The following is a 22,734-nucleotide window of genomic DNA, read 5'->3' on the forward strand; positions in this document are numbered from 1 at the left end:
GCAACGGGTGCAAGGGATCCCGGGAGCCGGGTACTGCCGGAGGTTGATGCATACAGTACAGTCAGTGCGACTCCCACACACGAATACGACCACAGACTCAGTATACTATGGGCAGCTGCAACTGTTACTGCCTGGGCCACTCCCGACTCCAGTCAGCAGCATTACCAGCACGGCAGCAGCGACAGAGGCATTGAGACTGACTGTGGGAGACACAAACTGACAAAATCATTATCATGCAAACAGCACAGCACCACTGACTCCCTGGTTTCGGGGAATTCACCCCTCATCAGTTGAGCGTTTTGACAAGTTGAGTAGGCTAATGAAATTTCTGCTCCGAGAGTAGTGCTCTCCGATCCGAGCCAAAACATCACCAGGGATACCAACTTGCAGTGACGCTCCGCTTCCCGCGCAACGAACACCTGGTAGAGGAAACTGGTACAGTCAACTTCGCTAATAACGACTGCGGATATAACGACAATTCGCGAATAACGACAGCATTTCCATGCCCAGAGCAAAGTCCCATCCAACTGGATCCATGGAATACATAATAATTGTAATGAGACTTCAGGTATAACGACACTTCGCGAATAAGGACACTTTTCTTTATACCCCGCCGAGTGTCGTTATAAGCGAAGTTGACTGTAGATCTACCTCGGGAGTCGTGAGTCAGTCAAGTGTCAACACACAGTCACGTCAGTCGGCAGGGAGCGCGAGCTCCGACGTTCGTAGCAGACACTTTCTTCACTACAAATCACCGCTGACATCGCAACATCTTTCGTACCGTGGCAAGAGGACATGACCTACTGGCATTGGCAAGTAAGTGGTAGCAGTAAGGTAGTTACTTAGTAATAGTATTCAAGGGCTTGGCAGTCTTATCGCCGGCACCAGTACATCTACCGGTACATGACTGTACCACTGTACCACTGTACCACTGTACCAGTTGCTACATCAGCAGCAGCACCAGCACTGGCGCCGCAGAATTAGTCACTCCGAGGAGAGCAGTCTAGTCGGGTACCGGGTGGCAAAGTACATTTCAATACATATAGCCGTAGTTGTAGCTGTAGTACTGCTAATACCAATAATAGTTGGGCTCGCAACTATTATACGCCAGGACAAGAAGTGCTGTCCTCGATGTAGAAACTATCAGAGATTTGTAAAACACAAGAGATCACAGAAACCACAGACCGATGTGTATTACCGAGGCATGAACGTAGGAAACCGGGATCAAGAATCGTCTGGCTTTTGGTGGACTATTTACAGAGGTGAGTACTGAGTAGTGCTGGAACTAATCGAATACTTGTGGTAGTGCTAGAGCCAAATCGTGAACCTGATGAACTCAATGGTACTGTACATGTACATGTACAGTGATAGTTGGAGAGATGATTTCAGAGGGACTCCTCCACTTTACAGAGAGTTAGTTTCAGAATCTAATCATGGCATGTGCTGCAGTATCTAGCAGGGATTAGCAAAATACCGTATTGTATTTCTACCCTGGTATCTGGCTTTGAAGAAAGGGAATGTCGTGAACAACTACTGAGCCATTTCACTACATGTGTGTGGCCCCTAGCACCAGCCGGATCATGTGAGATCGTGGCCAGCTCAGGTGAGAGCGAGCCATGGTATGTGGACACTAGAAAGGTTCTGCATTTCGATTGGAATATCTTCCCACTACAGTACTGGGTTTGAGAGTCGACATTGAGCAGTTGAATTTTCGGGAAGGTTGGGCGGAAAGAAGCAGTCGGGAAAGAGGCTTTTGTCGAGCAGTCGGGTCAAAAGTTATTCTAATTTTTCCGGCTTCTTGTTTAATTTGTTTACATTTATCTGCGCACACCATTTCAGTTGCCCATAGTAACCATGTAGTGAGCAGCTAGCTCAGGTTGCTGATACTAATAGGCCATTCACACGACGTGTAAACGCTTGCACGTGTGACCAAGATAACACTGGCAAACCGTGATCCAGTTTACACGGTGCTGGGCAAACTTTGCAACCGTCAATGTATCCATAGTGACCTCCTGAAAATGCCGGGAAATGTTCAATTTTGAATTTACCCTCGTTCAAGCATGCATTTGCAGTACGCACTTTCAGCAACCGACACTTTTCCTGGCGTGCAAAGATAATTGCGAGCAAAAGGGCCTCGGCCAAGATAAAAAATCAGTTGCACACGTGTGTCCAAGTTATCGTATCCGAGTAAATATCCTTGGAAACGGCACGATAAAAGTAAGTTTGCCCGTCGTGTGAATGGCCTCTAAGGGTCAAGAGTAAGGCCAAGGGTCAAGAACATTTCGGATTGCAAAACAGCTTGCGGATTTCGAAACCTCCAAATGTGACTCGCTACAGTCAGAAACATTTTGACATTCGAAATGCAAAACCTCTCTAAAGCCTTGGCAACCAACAACAACATGGAGTGTCATGTATGTCCTGTATATACTGTCCGTCCTGTACATGTGAAAAGGTTATTCCCCTGCTCAGAGGCTAAACTTACCAGTGATCTGACGATGGTGTGTGTGTCTGTGTGTTGATTGTGTGTGTGTATAATATAATGTGCGTGTGTGTGTGCGTGTGCGTGTGTGTGTGTCTATGTATGGATGGATATGTGTGAGTGCATGTGACTTTTCTCTGTTTCTGTGTGTGTGTGCGTGCGCGCGCGCGAGCGCATGCATGTGTGCTGTACGTAGTCGGACGCTTCTGTTTATAATGTGCATGTATTGCCCAGGTAATACCAGACTTCTTAGCATGATTCACAGCGAAGCTTGGTCTCTTCTTCCGCATTAACTAGTACCACTGCACCAATATCACAAGTATTGGCTTCAGTCACCAATTCAACCCACAGAATCACTGTGCTAGAGGTGTCCGCCCAGGAGAGGGCATCACTAGGAGATACCAGAGTTCACAGCCACACTACCCGAAGGCCAATGTGGTGAGCTCCGAAACGACACCGGGACACCAGCATTACAGTTACGATGAGACAGAAGGCTGGGACTGCACACAGCAGTCAACCACCGACAACACCGCCATTCCAGTACCTGGATGAGCTACGGCAACCCCGCTGCAAGGATGGACGTGATCAGTTTGATGAGTATGTCCGACAAGGCATGATAGACAGTGCTGAAGAAGGTAAACTCCTTCATGCAAGGTGGCTAGACGCCAGGAAGAACCAGACTGATGAAGCTGATGAAGTTGATTATTTTCCCGATAGAAAGTATCCTATTGCTGACGTGAATAGAGATCTGAAAGAGATCTCCGAGTATGGTATGACTGTGGAGCAGCTGGGGAAAGCTCCCAAGTATGCTCCTCTGTTGGCCTACAAAGCCCGTCGGGAAGCAGAGATATCCGCAGCGCAAGAAGAGGAACAGGCAAAACAAGATCAACGTAGGTGGCAGGACAGGTTGACTCAGCGCCCGGACTATCCAGAACATGTCCAGGACTGTGCACGGCTAACACAGGAGGTATGTGATGCCTACCTGGAGAACCGCCGCCGCCACAGCATCAAGCACTCCAACAGTGAGCCTGTGAATCAAGACGACGTCAACGCTAAGCCTATGCCACATCTCTTTTCGCATGAGGAGTGGACGGAAATCGAGCCGCGGATGCAAGAAGAGGCAGTAGCAGCGGCTGCAGCACGTAAGGCAAGCACAAAACAGCAGAGTATACTTCCGCCGCCACGTTCACCACTCAAGTCATCTTCAACGCCGTTAGTAGCGGCAGCAGCAGCAGTAGTTGCAACTCCACCGGCCCCACGCCGGTATCCACCCGCCTTGCCCGGCTCTACAGCATGGAAACGATTACCGGTAGTTGTGTGCAAAATACCCGACTGTCTCTTCAGACATGAGAATCAGGAGAAAAGAAAGGAAGAAATCCAGCGTCGCCAAGAGGCCAAGGAGGAGGCACTCAAGCAGCTTGAAGCCTATGCAGAAGAAACCGAAGCTGCATTCAAACAAGTAGCGTTAACAGACGCCGCAAAGGTTTCTAAACAAGAGGAAACCACCGATACATTGAAGAGTCCACGACCTTCTGCAGCGAAAAAGAAAACCACCACCGCACTGTGCCAGCATGGAAAACTAGGTACAAAACCTCACGCTCGCGCTCAGTTGCCTCCCGTACAACCAGAGCGTTACACCTACCTTGAGCGATTCGAAATGCATGGGAAGTCTTTGCTGCGACCAAAACCTGCGGTGGATAAGAGACTAGTAGCGGAACTGCTGAGACCGTTCAAGCCGCCGTGGAAATTTGTACTCGCCCTTTCCAAGAAACCTGACCTCTATCCCAGAGTGAAGAAAGTAATCGAGGAAGTGTTTGTGGACGAGACGCAGACATGTCCGTTTGGGCGAGTCATTCGCGACCAATGGCTACGTGACAAGCTTGTACAAGAGCAGTTAAAACTGCAGTCCATCTTGGACCTAAAGCAAGCCATGAAGACTGAGCTGAAGGAGTTCTACCCCGCCACTCAGAAGGAGGCCGACCGTCAACGGCGGCAGAACGACCAGGAACGATTTGACGACCTCCAGTTCTGGAAACGCATTATACACTTGCGCGACAAGGCCTATTTCCAAGAGCTGAGCACGCACGTGGATGTACTGCGTAACCGCTGTCAGCAAATAGTTCGTGATCTTGTGCCGCCGAAGATCCCGGACAAAGTCAAGGCTCGCTATCTGGATATACCGGAGTATGTACCTGAGAGACCATCGTTAGAAGCACGGCATATGCCCATGGTGGGTGAGTCCTTTGATGTCATGAGAGCCCGCAAACAGTTTAAAAGGCACAAATGGGAACTTTGATGGGAAAATGTTGGCTGAGAAGCAGAAATAGTGACACCAACATTGTGGTGAGATGACGTGCTCGCATCTCCAAGTATGATGAGTGACAGTTTTGAGCACGTCGGGCTGATTCAGAGGAAATCGATTGAGTGAAACGGAAAGCAAAGCAGCCCGGCAGCAAGTCCTCCGCGATCATTACCATGGCCGGCCTGCCAGCACCTGTACACACGTGTATAGGGACAGCTTGTTCTGCTTGATTGCAAGTAGTCACCATGCAGGCTCCTGTTGTGTGAGCGTGTTATCGTCCCATGATCACGGAGGTGATTGCCGGCTCAGACACTACAAAAGTTACAGTATTGGTAACTGGTCATTTTAAAGTTGAACATATGCATACGGTCCGTACAAACATATGCATACGGTCCGTACAAACAAATGCATACGGTCCGTACAAACATATGCATACGGTCCGTACAAACATATGCATACGGTCCGTACAAACATATGCAAAACTTGAGGTCCCTACAGTCTCCACAGTCTCCTTCAGTAATGAATGCCTGCATGATGATGTCTCCTTCAGTAATGAATGCCTGCATGATGAATGCCTGCATGATGATGTCTCTTTCATCGTAGTGTGTGACATACACTGGGACTCTGGGTTTCATGCAACGGGACCTTCAGACGGGGTCGGCTCAGTCATAGTCGTTCTTCACAGTTCTCCAGCATAACAGTTAAAAGATGATACATGTATATTGGATGATTAGGGTTGTACCACGAGTGGCTTTTTCCAGCAGCTATTTAGTGGCTGAACTGATTTCCCAGTACTTGGTATAATACAGTCGTGGCAACGACACTTGCCATGGCGGACAGCGCCACAAATGGACATCAATGATGTAATGCAGGGAGTAGTACAATATTGTACTACTCCCTGATGCACTGTACCAAATGCGTACAATAAAGCCGTATGCATCCCACACAGGTCGAAAGGTCACAGCGTAGATACACACACTTCACAGTACACATAATGAGTATTGATATCCAGTCCTAGGCTACTATTGTACGATTGTACGAGTCCCCATTCATTTTTCCGAGCACCTTTGAACCTTTGAGGTGAACCTTGACTGTGATGAGTAGGCCCCCGTACCCGTGTAATATGCCGGCATTTTCCCCGTACCCGTGTAATAATATGCCGGCATTTTTTGAGCATTTTCGGTACAATCCGCGAACCCAGCACTTTGGGCTCGTGATGCAGCATTTTGGGGGAAACGGAGCACTTGGCCGTTGTGTATCAAAATTGAGAGAAGAAAAACTTCCCAAACAAGAACGTCACTTCCGCATTCCGTGGGTTAGCTTCTTGTTGAGTAGTTTATGAATTGAAAATAATGGTTTTGACCAGGGAGTCGTAAAATACCGGTATTTTCTGACTCCCTGGTTTTGAGTCTTCTGACGGCGTGTGCTGAGGATTAAAAAAAGTGAGCATTTTCCGAGCATTTTCGGCAAGGTTTGGGAGCATTTTCGGCAAGGTTTAGGAGAATTTCCCAAAATCATTTTCGGCAAAGTTTCGGGCATATTACACCGGGCCCTGTCCTAGCTCTTGGTCCTAGTGATGAGTACGATTACTGTCATGAGACAGATAAGTTGTATATAACACGTGTACTACGTATGCAGGGCTGCACACTGCATGGTGTAGCCCCTGCCAAGCGCTGGATTTCACTTGCCATGGCCAGATGACTGTACTTCAAGAAAGGGAGTAGTACAATGGTATGTAATGGTATTGTACTACTCCCTGCTTCAAGAGAAGTACTCAAAAATTCATGTCAGCTGATAAGGCCAATTATTGCATGTGACGTGAGGGTTGCCTGTACTACAGCCAATGAGCGCTCTTGCTCAGCGGTCTGTATTTCTCGGTATCGCCCGGCAAGTAACTTTGCCTGCTCAGTTACATGCAAGGAGTAGTACAATACCATTATTATATTGGTATTGTACTACTCCCTGGTTACATGTGAGCGCATGCGGACTGTCATTCTTGTACTTTGTGGTTCGTGATCAGATCATTCTACTGTTCGGAGTTTCAAATTTGAAACACAAAACAGCAACTTGATCTGACTACAAACTACAAAGCACAAGAATGACAGACCACACACGCGCGCATGTAACTGAGCGGACAATAACTTACTTGTTCCAGCCACCTCAGCAGGTGAATGCAACCTTGACATCGATGCGTTGGTGAGCAGCCGACGAACTACATGTACTTGACGCACTGAATGCGTTCGAGACGAAGTCGTGGAGCCCATCCCAGTTTCAGTTCCTACACGCAGTGCTCAAACACGAACAACAACACCATCGATATCGGAAAGAAATAGAGAATTTCAAAACCACGAACGACGTTTACCACTAAACAAGTGTGTCGGGAGACTGAGAAAGTCGGAAAGGTTTCTCTCCATTTTCTGGAATGTTTGAGTCAAGCAAGCAATACACGATTTACTGCGCCTCGTACTCACTCGTACGCGGGCAATACCGGCTTGATATATGACCTCACGGCTGACGCCGTTCGGTCATGTATCAGCCGGTATTGCCCTTGTACTCACTTGTACTCGTGCAGTAAATCATACCTATACGTACAGATTTAAAAAAAGGGGGAGAACTAAAACAAACATAAGAGTGTGTCTAGTTCTCCCTGATAAAACAGCTCAGCTGAGAAGTATGCACACAGTAGGCGCTAGGCACAAACACCCCTGTACAAATGCTGGCACACGCTCAGCTGAAAGTAAATTAAGACTGGGAGACCGGAAGGGAGAATAAAGCTGAAATACACACAGAAACGTCGAACCGACAATAGACAGATAATATAGCGGATGCACACATATACACACATATACACACACACACGCAGAGCAAATCAAACAAAAAAAGTAGGTACCCGACACAGTACACACACTGCAGGGACTGGCTACTGACATAATATCTACAAACTATACATATATACAAAAAAAACTTACACATGCTTTCTGTGCACTGCTGCAGCACCAACCAGGATAGTTACTTACACGACACACTGCACACTATGATACAGGGGGGGGGGGGGGCGTGATGTAAGCTGCTGCTCTGGGCATTCCTACAGGGCTGCCCTCGAGAGACGATGCTTGCGCAGCAGCGTTCTTCAGTAGACGGGATCAAAGGAGGATGAATTGAAGTCATCACCCATCTGCAAGTTGGTGCGTGCTACCGCTCTGGACTGCGCACCAGGCTGCGGAGCACCGCTTGCAGCTGACAAGGCGGCCACGGCACCAGCACCGGTACGGCGTGGCGCTAGAAACTCAAAATTGGACGTCGTCTGTTGAGATAGCAAGTGGCCCAGTGGCGTTGGCAGAGGGTCGGACCAGAAGAAGTCGTGGTTGAGTGCCTCATCAGCTGCGACGCGCTGTTGCGGGTCCAAAGCCAGTAGCTTGTCGATCAAGTCAATGGAATGCTGGTCCTTAACATAATTGCGAAGGCGATCGCGGATCTTGCGCTTCTCGGGCTTCAGCTCAAAAGTCCCATAGAGAGGTAGCTCTTCACAGTCCGCGTAGGTCTGAGAGGGGGGCAGCGAAAGGCAGAAACACGCATACAGTCGCCTCCTGATATTACAAACACCATTTTCCAGCAGAATTAATTCCTTATAGCCGAAGTTCGCTATAACAGAAATGCATTCACACCATACAAGCAGGAAGTGATGACTGGCATGTGGCACAAGACAGAGTGCACTTGCGTTTACATGCGGCCCTACAACTACAAGATTTGGTTCGTTATAAATGAAACTGTTCGCTATAAACAGTCTATTTTTGTATGGTTCAAACAGGGACACGGACAATGGTTCGCTATAATATTGAGTTCGTTATAAGTGGAGTCGACTGTACATGTACACACACAGAATGCTGATATTTCGGCCACAGCAAGCTAAAATTTCAATTTTATCTTATTCCAGAAAAATGTCACTTTGCCGCCACACAAGTGTGAGAACGAAGTTTGACAAGATGCTATCGCCATCGGTTGATGAACGAAGCACAGCGTGAACGCACTCGACAGAAATGATTTTTATTTGCCTCGTGCCTCACAAAATTTATGAAACCTCAAAAAAACATGCTTTAGCTGACCGCGTCCATGTCATGCTCAACAGTCTCTCTCTCTCTCTCTCTCTCTCTCTCTCTCTCTCTCTCTCTCTCTCTCTCTCTCTCTCTCTCTCTCCCGCCCGATCAAACAACACCCACACCCACACACACGTATACATGTACATTGCACGTTAACTCACGGTTGGATCAATGGTTCCGCAGAGGCAGTTGATCAGCTGCAGCTGATGAATCTCGGCACGTCCCTGCAGGATGGGAGCACGGGTCCACATCTCGGCCATGATGCAGCCAACGCCCCACATGTCAATCGGTGGCCCATAGTTTCGCTCACCCAGCAACAGCTCCGGTGGACGGTACCAGAGTGTCACAACTCTGCTGGTGTAGCGATTCTTTTCCTTGTTATTCACGCTGAACGCACGGGCCAAACCAAAGTCGGCCAGCTTGAGAGAACCGTGCTTGGTGATGAGAATGTTGGCAGCCTTGATGTCACGATGCAAGATGCGATGCTTGTGCAGGAAGAACACGCCATTCAGCAGCTGTTGCATCACGGTCTTGATCTCACTCAATGCAAACTTGACTGCCGGATTGCTCAGCAGGCCGGCCAGGTCATGCTCGCAGAACTCAAATACCAGGTAGATGTGGGTGCCCTTGGCGTATGGGGCAGCTGGACATCGCAAACACATGGACAAAACCAGAGGACTCCAATGAGAAATGCTGAAAGTCTTGTACGGGTCTAATCCTCGATATACCAGTGGTACATCTAGGCAGCACCGCCCCACCCTCACGCAAAACTTCATCTCTGTGGACAGTCTGTTACTTCCTTGCCATGATGGCGAACTACATTTCTTTCTGAGATATGGCCGTAAGTCAATCAGAAGTTGAAAACATGCTGCAAAGTTGCTCCAAATTGCCATGAAGGGCTTCTGAACGCACAATAGTTCCAGCCAAGATGCTTCTATATTCATGAGGCAGGAGCGGCTGCAGGCCAGCACTTTGGCTAGTTCCCCTGCACCGGGATACTCTGCGGGGGGGGGGGTACCCTACACTGGAAATGAGAACCGTGACATAAGGAATCAAAACTTTGAAAGCGCGAGTGGCGACGTAGCAAGCACGCATCTATTGTGATTGACACGTTGTGATTGACGGATATGTCCAAAGGATCAAACATGCTAGCGTAGGCTACACAGTCACTAACAGGGCGCTCATTTTCCGACTCGAGACAGCAGATCAATATACTGTGCTGCAGAATGAAGCTACACGGCTCCGCTGTCGACTAGATAACACTGGTTCGGGGTGGCTGCTGGCCCAACGTTGCCGGTCAACGGGCTCATAGCCGGCTCGATTCTCCACATACCCTGATTACTCTGAAGTCACAACCAATATAGATGCCTGTTGTTGGTTGTGTACGTGACTGTGCCAGTGATCCGAGCCCAGGCCCTGCAACATGGCTCAATACAGTAGCAACCAGGCCCTGCAACATGGCTCAATACAGTAGCAACCAGGCCCTGCAACATGGCTCAATACAGTAGCAACCAGGCCCTGCAACATGGCTCAATACAGTAGCAACCAGGCCCTGCAACATGGCTCAATACAGTAGCAACCAGGCCCTGCAAACTTCGTTGGCCTTTTAACTGCTTTTTAAAAGTACAAGTAGAGTTTTCACTGGTCGCCTCTAACAGGCTCTAACAGGACACTAACAGGCAACGACAAAAAAACCTGGAAAGAATTTTAACTAAAGTTAGACGGACTGTACTTTGTACAGGACTAAACTGAGACCAGAGGCACCAATTCTCACTGACCCAAACCCAATACACTGGCCAAAGAAGCTCCAAATTTCGGATCCCGGTATTTGTTCTGGGCAGGTGCATTGTTAGTGTGGGTGCGGGTATGGCTCAGTGCATGATGCCCTGGCAAGGCTGCATCAGTATGTACTGGATATGCAGACTTCTGCACGGCAGCAGTACACACGGTAGACCGGTGATTCACTCCAACATCAGTTCGAACTCTAAACCGTGTAACTGCAGGTCCTGGAGATGTGTGCAAAGCGTAGACCATGGTAGATGCAACAGACTATGCACGGTGTATGCCTGCTGCTGCTACCTGGCTACAGTGCGTTAGAAGCAATGCTCACCCACTTACAGTTGTGACATCTGCGACATACCGTACCCCCACCCATGGCAACTGCACCAGGGCCACGCATGTCATACACTGAAGTCCAGTTGACTACAAATCAATGTAGGACATACGCACGTACCTGATGACATTCAAGCTGCGTTCCAACACAATACAATTAATGTATTGTGTTGGAACGCTGCTTGAATGTCATCAGGTACGTGCGTATGTCCTACATTGATTTGTAAAATACAATGCACTGTGTGTGCGCGCACATGTGCGTGTGTGTGTGTGTGGCCAACAAAGCAACTTACGTCGACCACGGCAAATTTCGATCAGCTTGACAACGTTCTCGTTGGCAAGCTTCTGCAGAATCTTGATTTCACGTAAAGCAGTGAGAGGAAACTGTAAATACAGAGAAAAGAAGTCAAGTGAGTGACTTCCAGGTGTGTGCATGACTTCTAATGCGTGGCTGCCACGACTCACTTCAGAAATATGTCATTTTTCATGATGTTCCCACCTCGATGTATGGAATACTATGTACACCAATATAGGAGGTCGACAGACAGCACATGATGTGACACATATATTCAGCATGCAGATCCCATCGTGTCTGGGCAAAGACGAGCGCACTCGCAACGTACACGGTGTACAGTGCACATGCCGTACCGCATGCATTGGAGAGACCACTGTACAACTCTGGAAAAGAGAATCCGGTCGCAATGAGCAATGGCTCACTGCAAGAAAAAAAAGAGGTCTTGAAAGAGCGTTTCAGATATATTAATTTTTCCTTGTAGTGATACTCCAAACAATGATTGCGGAGTGATAAATTGAATGCAGAGTTTGATCTGAACTCATTTCGCAGTTTCCATCCAACGATTTGTACACGACTTTGAAGCCATTCAAGGGGTTTCCCCTATGACGTTCAATGTCGTACAAAAGCCACGGGCACTATGGCGATTGGGTACATGTACTTCGAAGTACATCGCTTGAATCTCACGAGTGCATTGCAGCTTGAATCGTAGCTCTAAGTTGAGAGCACGAGGGGCTTCTACTTAGCCATACATGTAATTTGAACTGAGTAGAAGCTGAAATACAAAATGCTGCCAAAAAATGTTCGTTGGGCTCTTCGCTGTACCTGGTGGTCTTCTTATGCTCTGTGTGTTATCGTATTCGTTTTAGTTTGTAATCGAAACACTGTGGTATTTCTGTGCCTGTGCTTGATCCTTCTGTGGGCACGCATTGGAGGTTGTGCCCAGGGATCAGTGATGAGCCTTGCTGGCCTGATTTTTTTTGCCAAATTCTGATGCTCCCCATTCGTAATACCTGTTGTCATGACACCTATGTGCTTCAATGCCTGTGATGTTCTATCCCCCTTCTCTCTCTCTACCTTACTTTTTCCTTATATTATTCTGTGTTGTATACCTTTGGCTATGATAAGTCTGGTGAGTTAGTGTAATACCTCCACTTAATTATTTATTTTCAGTTCGGAGTGGATTAAAGAATAATAATGAAGCCAATTCAATAATAATACGTGTAATACGTGCAAACTTTCGAAACAAACTAGAAAGTGCAAGTCTTGAAGTACTGGACTAGGATGGAGAGCCAAGGATTAATTTATAGAAAAGAAAAAGGACCAAGGAACTACAAGTTACGCTATAATGTTCACTAACACCACCAGTTACTAAACAATCAGCTCATGCGATAACATTGCACAACACTGACCGACGGTACTGGCGTTCTACAACTAACTGGCTAACAGCTCTAGCACATCTTGGATGCGCACTCCAACAGCCTTCCAACTTAGAAGGTTCTAAGTTATAGAAATACCGTAAGGAGGGGAAGGCCGGTGTGCTAGAGCTGTTAGCCAGTTAGTTGTAGAACGTCAGTACCGTCGGTCAGTGTCGTGCAATGTTATCGCATGAGCTGATTGTTTAGTAAGTGGTGGTGTTAGTGGACATTATAGCGTAACTTGTAGTTCCTTGGTCCTTTTTCTTTTCTTGAAGTGCTGTTGGTAGTATGAAGTTTACGAGAACTTACTCCCTCCTTCTCATTATCCATCAGAACTTTCTTCAGCGCCACTGGCAGTTTCGTCACTCTGTCTTTGGCCTTCCATACTTCCCTAAAAGCAAATAAGCGACGTGGAGACAAGAGTTTTATCAGTGCGATCAAAATTATTAACGAAGCAGACATTAGAATGTTGAAATAACAAAACTTATAAAAATAAAATGAAGAAATTTCCTGATCGAGTTCATGAGACCATCATCAGGGAAAGAATCGTCTCAACAATGGTAACACGCTAAGGGCCGGCTTCCACTGCGGCTCCGCGGCACTTGGCTGCATGCAGCGGAGCAGCGCGGTTCCACTGACACTCGCCATTCGCGGTACCGCGGTCGTGCTCCACATTTTTCATGACGTTTTACCTGCCTGCGCGCGCATGCGCGCGCGTGCGCGCGAAATCAAAATAATCCTAGTGTTCTGGCCTGCGCAACGAATTAAAATTAGAATTTTAAAATTTTCGTGTACAAAACAATGCAAAGTACGGGAAACAGGTCAAGCCGCGACCGCGGCTCGCAGTTTTGATCAAGAATCGTAGCGAAAGCTCGCGGTGAGCCGCGGCCTCGCTGCACCAGCTCGAGCCGCGGTCACTATGGTAATGATGACGTTTCAAGCCGCGAAAGACGAGCAGCGGAGCCGCAGTGGAACCCGGCCCCAAGGAGAACATAACTGAGTACAGTCAACTTCGCTTATAACGACACTCGGCGGGGCATAAGAAAAGTGTCGTTATTCACAAAGTGTCGTTATACCCGAAGTCTCATTATATGTATTACAGTTGGATGGGGCTTTGCTCTGGGCATAGAAATTCTGTCGTTATTCGCGAATTGTCGTTATATCCGCAGTCGTTATTAGCGAAGTTGACTGTATATACTTAATGTAGAAGTCATACGTGTGTTAGATTTGTATGCGCATCATTGCACTCGCTACACATGACTGTCTGATGTATTGTTTGTAGTGTTCTTTGTGCATAGCAAGGCTGAAGCCGTGTTGGTGGAGATCACAGCATCGTCTCAGCCCAGGAGCCGTGGCAGTAGTATAGTGGGTTCCAAAGCGAACAGTGTGACGGGAGTGACCAATGTTGCAGCAGAACACCCAAAGCGAAAGGTGCTGATGGTGGAGGCTCTTGCTGCCTTGGAGAAGCGCAATCCGCCTGTTCGGAAGTTTGCAACCATAAGCGAGTGCATGGACGAGTTGGACATTGAGCAGCGCAGCTACAGGAGTCTGGGAAGGAAGCCCTTGAATCCAATGCGACCGATCCGACCGCTTCAATCGAGTCCAGTGGAAGTCGTAGCCTTGGACCAGAACTCGGACGACTATGAGTATGATGAGCAGAGTAGCGCTGGTGAGCTGAGTCATGACGGCAGTTCAGCAGTTCCAACCGTGGTCCAGCCAGGCACGGGAGTCGGCACAGTTGCCAGCTCACCCATGCATCCTGCCAGTGGAGGTGCGAACAGACTTCCCCCAAGACTGGCCCATTTGACGCCTACCGGCACTGTAGGTGTAAGTGGTGTGCATCCAAGCATAGCAAATGCAGCTTCTTCCAGTATGAGACCTCAGCCTGTTGTCACAGGTCCTGTGAGCAGTGCTCTATGGTAAGCTCCAGTGGCAGTGCCCACTCAGCCAAAGCAACCAGTCTTAACTGCTAGACCTATCACAGTCCAGTCAAGTCTTGCTGCTGTTCCTGCTGCTGTTCAGCAGCCCAAGCAGCCTACAGCTTCGAAGCCCAGGGTGCCTGCGGCAGGTCAGACACGGTTGGCTAGTGCTCCAGCATTCCAGCCAATGGGAACGCGGAGCAAGGTTCGTCTAGCACCACCTCCACCAGAGTATCTTGGTGCACCACCTGCTGAAGGCCAGTCTACACACCCCGACCCGGAGGTGCATTCAGCACAGACGTACGCGATTCCTTATGTGGAGCCACCAGTAATCAGAAGCCCTTGGTCTCGCCACCACCTAAAGCCACTGGAACTGCCAAAGTTCAGTGGGAAGGACAAGGACTTCGGCCGATGGAGGCAGCGTTTCAAACAGCTCGCGGAAGAGGACACGTACATGTCGGACGACCACAAGTTTGCCCGTCTGCGGGAAGCCTTGGCAGGTGGCCAAGCGGAAGATCTCGTTGCCGACATCGTCCACGGCCCAGGCGCCTACAAGTCCGCACTGCAAGAGCTTGACGCATGGCACGGGGGGCCAGTCCGAGATATCGTGCACTATGAGAGAGAGAGCTGCTAGCCGTTCCCCGCATTGTCAGTGAGCGGGGCCTAGATCAGCTGAAGTCGTTCGCGCTCAGGCTGCGGAACACCCTCATCAACACCGCTGGACTTACACCAGGCAGAGAACTCTACCTCAGTGTAACCCAGAAGGTGCCAAAGCCTGTCCTGACCCGCTTTTTGGAGCGACACGATGACTCGCTATGCGACATTCATGGGTTCGCAGACTTCCTGTTAAAGCGTGTCATGTGCCTCAAGCAGGTAGAAGAGCGTGCTGCCAATCCCGAGCTTCCCCAGTGGGGCACCGAGAAGCGCCAACAGGGCCCAGGAAAGACATTCTACAATCGTACTGAGCGCACACTTGTTGCCACCGAGTCGTCGACCGTCAGCTGCGTGTCCTGCCACGGAGGGCATCAGCTGGCATCTTGCCCACGATTCAAGCAGCTCTCCCTGCACGAACGGTGGGAGTTTGTGAAGCCGTTGGCCATTGGCATCTGCTGTTTCAAGCCCGGCCACAAAGGCAAAGACTGCCGACAACCGAGGTGCCGGTTCTGTAACAAGCTGCACCATGAGCTTCTCCACTACCAGAAGCCAATCGCCAAGCAACCTGTGCAGTCTGCAAAAAGAGCACCATGTGCCAACACAGCCCAAGGCAGAGTTAAGAAGGCGCAGAGTGCCTGCAGCGTGAGCGCCACGAGTTCTTCGTCACATGACCAGACCACGGCATTCATGACAGTGGCAGCCGCCGTCAACGGGCCATCCCAGGCAACGGTGTTCCTCGACAGCGGATCGTCGTGCAGCTTCATCAGCGCAGACCTCGTTGAACGTCTGGCGCTGCCTGTGAAGTTCGGATCCCTCGAGACTTCTGTCCTCGGCGGCGAGAAGCTGTGCCCTGTCAACCAGTACGCAACGGTTGAGCTGTGTCATTCTGATGGATCAGGAACCAGTGAGTTCTCGGCTTGGGTCTTGCCGAATATCATGAACCCCATCACTACCATCAACTGGACAGAGCAACAAGGATGTTGGCCGCACCTCACTGACGTGCCACTCCCCAAAGTGCCCGAAACAGCTCCCGGAGGCCTGCTGGTCGGCCTCAATGCGCCCTGGCTCCACATGTCTCTGGAAGAGAGGTTTGCCAACGAGGGAGGTCCCATGGCAAGAAAGACACTCCTTGGCTGGGTAGTGTTTGGTTCTGTGTCTGCCCACACCGCCGGCGAGTTTGACGACCGTTCGCTAGTGGCAACCTCTGATGATCTGCTCACAGAAGTTGTCAGCAAGTTTTGGCAATCGGAGAGTGTCGGCATGCAGACCACCAGCTCCGACTACCTAACCCCTGACGAGCGTGCAGCAGACGACATGACGAAGCGGAGCCTTCACCACAATCGCACCAGATTCGTCGTCGGGATCCCGTGGCGGAGTGGTGCAGACCAGCCGGAGTTATGTCAAGACTCACGGCAATGCGCTGAGCAAAGGCTCAAGTCCCTACATCGCATCCTTGAGCGGAAACCCAAGGTTCGTCTGCAGTACGCTGAGGTGCTCAAGAAGTACCTGGAGCGTGGGTACATTCGATCAGTCCTGCCCACAGAGGTGGAAGATGCCGGAACCGACCAATGGTTTCTCCCGCACTTCCCCGTCATCCGCAATGACAAGTCAAAGACAAAGGTCCGAATCGTATTCGACGGTTCTGCGAAGGTCATGGGTGACAGCATCAACGACCGCATGCACGCTGGACAAAAGCTGCAGAGTGACCTGGTCAAGGTCCTGCTGTGCTTCTGCCATCACCCTATCGCCCTCACTGCCGACATCTCGGAGATGTTTCGCCAAGTTGAGCTCCTTGACAATGACCGGAAGTACCACCGGTTCGTCTGGAGTGAGTCTCATCACCACCCACTCGTATTCTTCGAGTTCTGCCGCGTTGTCTTCGGCATGAGAGCGTCCCCGTACTTGGCAGGCCGAGCGCTACAAGCAACGGCGGAGACCTTTGCAGATACTGCCGGTCCCGAGGCGATCAACGCCGTTCAAGAGAACTTCTACGTTGACGACCTGTTGATGTCGACAGCTACTGAAGCATCAGCTATAGTCGCCCGAGAGGATCTCCAGGAAATCACCACGCGCGGTAGATTCCACCTACAGAAGTGGCTCAGCAATTCACCGGCTGTGCTTAAGTCCATCCCAGTGGCAGACCAAGCCAGCACAAGCAGTGTGATGATCACCAACCGTGAGGAACCATCCACTCTTCACAAGACCCTCGGTGTGGCTTGGATTCCAGTGGACGACCACTTCACCTTCGTGCACCCGGAGCCAGACGCTGTACGATTCATATCGCGTGGCGTTTTGAGTCAGATGTGCCGGCTGTTCGATCCGAGAGGGCAACTATGCCCGTTCACGATCCGTAGCCGTGTCCTGTTTCAAGCATCCTGTATCCGAGGCACTCGCTGGGACGATCCCCTGGACCACGACCAAGCCGAGGATTGGCGGAAGTGGTTTGCCGAAGTTCCCAACCTGGCGTCGATCCAAGCAAGTCGTTGCTTCACTGATACTGAACCCGGTGAGCTGTCGCTCCACACATTCGCCGATGCCTCAGCGGAAGCGTACGCAGCTGCCACATACGTGCGACAATGAACGTCCTGTACTGGATCAAGTCTCCAAGTAGGAAGTTTAAGGTGGATGTGGGCAACCGCGTCTCTGAGATTCAAGACATCACCAACCCTGGCAACTGGCGACACGTACGTACCAAGGACAGCCCCGCTGACATGCCCAGTCGTGGAATCAGCGCAACGCAGCTCGCCACAGACGAAAAATGGTGGAGTGGACCGGCCTTCTTGTCCGAGTCGCCTACTACGTGGCCGTCGAAGCAAATCATCCCTCCGGCGGAGCTTCCAGGGCAATTGAAGCATGGAGTTGCCATGGCAGCCATTGGCAGATCGCAGTCCTGTCGCCTACACCCCGACAACTATTCTTCCTGGCAACGACTGGTGAGGGTAACAGCTTGGTGCCGTCGCTTCATCAATAATGCGAGACGTCACACTGCCTCACCGCCGCCGGGGACATCTACTGTGAAATCTGTGACCATTCCTGGGAAGCGCGCAATTGATGTCGCAGAGCTCACCGTCCAGGAACTACAGCAGGCGAAGTACCTCTGGATCAGCACTGCACAGAGGGAGGCCTACGAGAGCACGTATGCTGATGTGAAAGCTGGCAAACCACCGTCGGCGTCATCACCATTGCGGAAACTGCAGCCAGCCATGGACAAGACAACTGGTATCCCAGTGCTGAAGGTGCACGGACGGCTTCGTACAGCCCATCATCTGCCAACAGGTGTCCGTTCACCCGCCATCCTGCCAAGAAGCCATCGAGTGACGTGGCTCATCATCGCAGCAGCAGACGCAGACGCTCACCATGCTGCCGGAAGCAACCACCTGCTCTCAAACCTTGCTGGAGAGTACTGGATTATCAAAGGAAAGGCTGCAGTGAAAGAGCATCGAAACAAATGTGTCCTCTGCCGTAAACGCAACCAGAAGACTGCAACCCCACCCATGGCACCGCTACCCAACTTCTGAACATCACCCCCGCTACAACCGTTCTCGAGAGTCGGCGTGGACTATGCCGGCCCGTTCTTCACACGACAAGGACGGGGCCGTGCACAGCTGAAGCGATGGGTGTGCATCTTCACGTGCCTCCAGAGCAGGGCGTGCCACATCGAGCTAGTGATAGTAGTGTACTCCTTGGACACCGACGGCTTCCTCCTGGCCTTCAGCCGGGTCATAAAGAGGCGTGGCGTGCCGCAAGAGATGCTGTCGGACAATGGCTCCCACTTTGTTGCTGCGGATAAAGCTCTGAAGGACGCCGTCCAGTCCCTCGATAGTTCCCGGATTGCTGGAGAGTTGACTGACCAGAACATCAAGTGGCATTTCAACCCGCCAAGAGCACCTCATTTCGGTGGGGTGTTCGAGGTCGTCGTGAAGTCAATGAAAAGGGTCCTACAGCATGTGCTGTACAAGGCAGACCTCTCAGATGAGGAGCTGCATATGGCGCTGGTACACGCGGAGGGTCTCATCAACAGTCGACCACTAACCGTCATCTCCGAATGATCCGAATGATCTTCGGCCCCTGACGCCACAGTACTTCCTCGTGGGCCACGCAGACGCCACACTGGCCGCAGAGCTGGGTGTCCAGCCAGCAGACACGGTCCATCCTCGTCGCCGCTGGATGTACGTGCAACGCATCGTCGCGGAGGTCTGGGCACGATGGGTGAAGGAGATCGTGCCGAAGCTCAATGTGCAAGTGAAGTGGTTTCAGCAGCAGTGGAACGTCGAAGTTGGTGACATTGTCATGGTCATGGACGACAATGTCCCACGAGTACATTGGCCACTCGCTAGAATTACGGCAACCTACCCTGGTAAGGATGCCGTTGTCCGTGTGGTGGGGGTCAACATCCAGGGCAAGGTCTTAACCCTTTATTGGCTGGCCTATACATTGATCGAATACCGATGTTCGATGGGGTAGGCATTTTGAAATTATCGTAACTTGGTCAAATCTCGGTCGTTCGGAGAGATCTACAGTCCATTTCAAAACTATAGACGCGTACCTAGGCAAAAACCGTTATGCCAGCATCTATACCACATAAAATCTGTGATCACTTTGTGCATAAATTTTTCCAAATCGGGCGTCTGTTATCCAATCGTTTAGAAACTATATGAGAGTAATTGTGGAGCGGACCTGAGCAATATTCCGAAAACTATTCTCAAAAAGTTCCAGCCAAATTTGAAATATTTCAAAAACCCTACGCGTCTATAGTTTTGAAATGGACTGTAAATATGTCGGTCGAAGAAAGAACTCTCAGCTGTCGCCTCGAACAATTTTCAAAGCGATACAAAGAGCGGTTCTTGAGTTATAGCACTCGTAACGCTGGTCCCGGGAAATTTGCGCTCAGGGCGCGATGCGTGGGTCAACGGCCGGGATTTTCCCTGCTTACGTCACCTGTTGACAAGACTACACCGATTCAACTTCAAAAGCAGGTTCCCGGGAGTCTCTACGAAAAAATTTGAGTTTGATACGAGTAACAGGAGTGAAATGGTGGATAGAGATAGATCTCGAGCGTGGGCCCAGCGCTGGTTGGCCTTCCCTGGCTTGCAGCGCTGGGCTAGTGCATCCCGTGGAGTCGAGTGTACGCTCATTGCGCTCCTCTCGCCAAGGCCTTTCCAGGATGCCCAAGATCGTGGAATTTGTCCAATGCAAACTAAAGTTACGTGCAATTTAGGTACAGGTTTGACGATTGCGTGGGCTTGTTTGTATTTTAATCGGGCAATACAGGGTTAAAACATCCAGTCCATCGACTAGTTCCACTGGAAGTCGAAGGTGCCACTGGTGAGTGAGTAAGACGGAGTGTCACAGATAGAATTACTCATGACAATAGCAGACAATGTAACAGTAATGGTGTCGCATAACTTATAATGCTTCTCGATCATCTTTCCTATGTTCTTTTGGTTTGCTGTACTGTTGGTTGGGTCTCACTCATATTGCATGATAGCATACTCGTTCGAGAGCGAGGAATGTTAGATTTGTATGCGCATCAGTGCACTCGCTATACATGATTGTCTGATGTACTGTTTGTAGTTCTTTGTGCATGTTCTCCGTCTACTATGATTGATTGCATGGTCAGCTACCCCAACGTGGGAACGCAGTCACCGCGTGATGTGTCATGTACTATGCATGAAGTACTAGTATGCATGCAGCACGTTACGCTTCTCGTTGTTCTTCTTTCATTTCATTTTGTTTTGCCTTTTAGTTTTTTTTGTGTTGGAGTCTCTTGTGAGAGATTAGTTTTGATCAGTGCACTTTGTTATTGGTTCAGCTTGGCATGTTTTGGTCCTTTCCCATGATAATACATGTAGTACAGTCAGACCTCGCATAACCGCACACTGCATCCGTTTTCCACAAAAAATATCCGGATAGGCGAGGGAACCGGATAATCGAACACACATACTGTATGTAAGCAAGTTTTTGCATTTTTTTGCAGAATCACCATAACGAACGTCGGTCCGTTATTTTGAGCTCTGTAACGTTTTTCCATTACCCGATAATGTCTTTTGTCACAGCTGGGAGTGAGTACCGTAAAAGTTAGCGTTATCGTACTTTTGCTAAGGATGTCTAGTATTGAGAATAACTCACGCTCTGGCGCGCTGTTGAGTATTTTTTTTTACCATCTCACTTGATTGTTCGTTTTCCACTGTCCCACTTCCCCTGTTATTAGCTCACACGCATGTGTAACACTCACACTTATGATATCTCTACCATTTACAAGTACATGTATAATAATGTTCTCCTTCTAATGCCCGCTTCGTTAATACTTTCGTTCCCTAAAAGAATACGGCATAAACATGGTGATTTTTCTCACTCATAGACCTCACAACGAGCATGCTAACTTACCCAAACGTTCCTTGTCCAACTTTCGTTACTTTTTCATATTTTGTGACTTCTTCACAATGAGGGAATCGCAACGGTCTCACCCGGTCTGGACCACCACCACTACTGGCACTAGCCTCGGCTGCAGGTTGAGACTTGGGATTACTCGCCATCATGAAAAAAACTCTGTGCAAGACACCAGGTGATACACTGGATGAGTGAACTAGTACTTAGTAGACTAAACTGACTTCAGTAAGAAGAGGATACATCATCTCAGAAGCGAGAGCTACAGGTGTGAAGAATAAACGTTACCAGGTTACTGCTGAGCTTGAACTTTGAAGACTGCATGTAGACCTGGTAGACTACCGAGGCGATTGAGGAGAGCAAAAAATACTTTCAGTCCTTTGATCCCAAACGACCAATCCCGATATATAACAGATTTCGAGGGTTGTTTTGCCGGGAAACGTTCTCAAGCTTGAGAAAATTCGAATTTGTCTAGTTTTGGGGTATGTATGAAACAGGGTTATCGGCCTGGTCGAGCAGTGAAGGCTTCTTCCACATCCCTTGAATTATTTCATATGAAAGGTAATCAGTTTGGCAATGCCCTGCCGCCAGGAGAATGCAAACAACGCGATAGAATGCGTCCCGGGTGGTAGGGATCATTTTTCTAAGTGCTATAAAATAGCCGACATCGATGCGAAAGTCGGCCTCAAAGTCGACATGGACGTCTTGAACAGGTGAGATCAATCAAAATATCAATGGAGAACACCCTTAAGAATAGATGTATAGTGTTTCTAAGCTTCCAACCCTTGTGTGCTCAAGTGAAAATTGAACATATTTGGACGTGAATATATCACCAGACAAGACCTGATACTGCAGTACATTAATCATTCAATGGGTATACAGTATACAACCACCATACAAACACGAGCAGGAGAATGAATGGATAGGAGAAGAGTTGGTTACCCATTGCTGTTCAACAAAGAGAAGCACATACTAAAAGTTGAATTGGATGAAAAGTATTTACAATTCACAATTACATGTACATGTATCACTTTCTGTGATGTAACACTTGCGGCGAGGAAATGCCTGTCGCGC

At 49.4% G+C, this 22,734-nt stretch overlaps 2 protein-coding genes across 2 annotated transcripts; one reads left to right on the top strand and one right to left on the bottom strand.

Moving 5' to 3' along the window:
- Positions 1-1,171: 1,171 nt before the first annotated feature.
- Positions 1,172-5,296, top strand: LOC135830050 (uncharacterized). The gene is made up of 2 exons (XM_065342436.1): positions 1,172-1,262; positions 2,676-5,296. The coding sequence occupies exon 2, from the start codon at positions 2,961-2,963 to the stop codon at positions 4,773-4,775; it is 1,815 nt and encodes a 604-aa protein (XP_065198508.1). The 5' UTR covers positions 1,172-1,262; positions 2,676-2,960; the 3' UTR covers positions 4,776-5,296.
- A 1,802-nt stretch (positions 5,297-7,098) lies between these two features.
- Positions 7,099-22,023, bottom strand: LOC135830060 (cyclin-dependent kinase 9-like). The gene is made up of 5 exons (XM_065342447.1): positions 21,661-22,023; positions 13,010-13,091; positions 11,284-11,374; positions 9,040-9,521; positions 7,099-8,322 (listed from the first exon to the last, which is right to left on the bottom strand). The coding sequence occupies exons 1-5, from the start codon at positions 21,810-21,812 to the stop codon at positions 7,912-7,914; spliced, it is 1,218 nt and encodes a 405-aa protein (XP_065198519.1). The 5' UTR covers positions 21,813-22,023; the 3' UTR covers positions 7,099-7,911.
- Positions 22,024-22,734: the final 711 nt, after the last annotated feature.

The sequence above is a fragment of the Sycon ciliatum genome, chromosome 1, assembly GCF_964019385.1.
Source record: "Sycon ciliatum chromosome 1, ocSycCili1.1, whole genome shotgun sequence".
Classification (NCBI taxonomy): domain Eukaryota; kingdom Metazoa; phylum Porifera; class Calcarea; order Leucosolenida; family Sycettidae; genus Sycon; species Sycon ciliatum.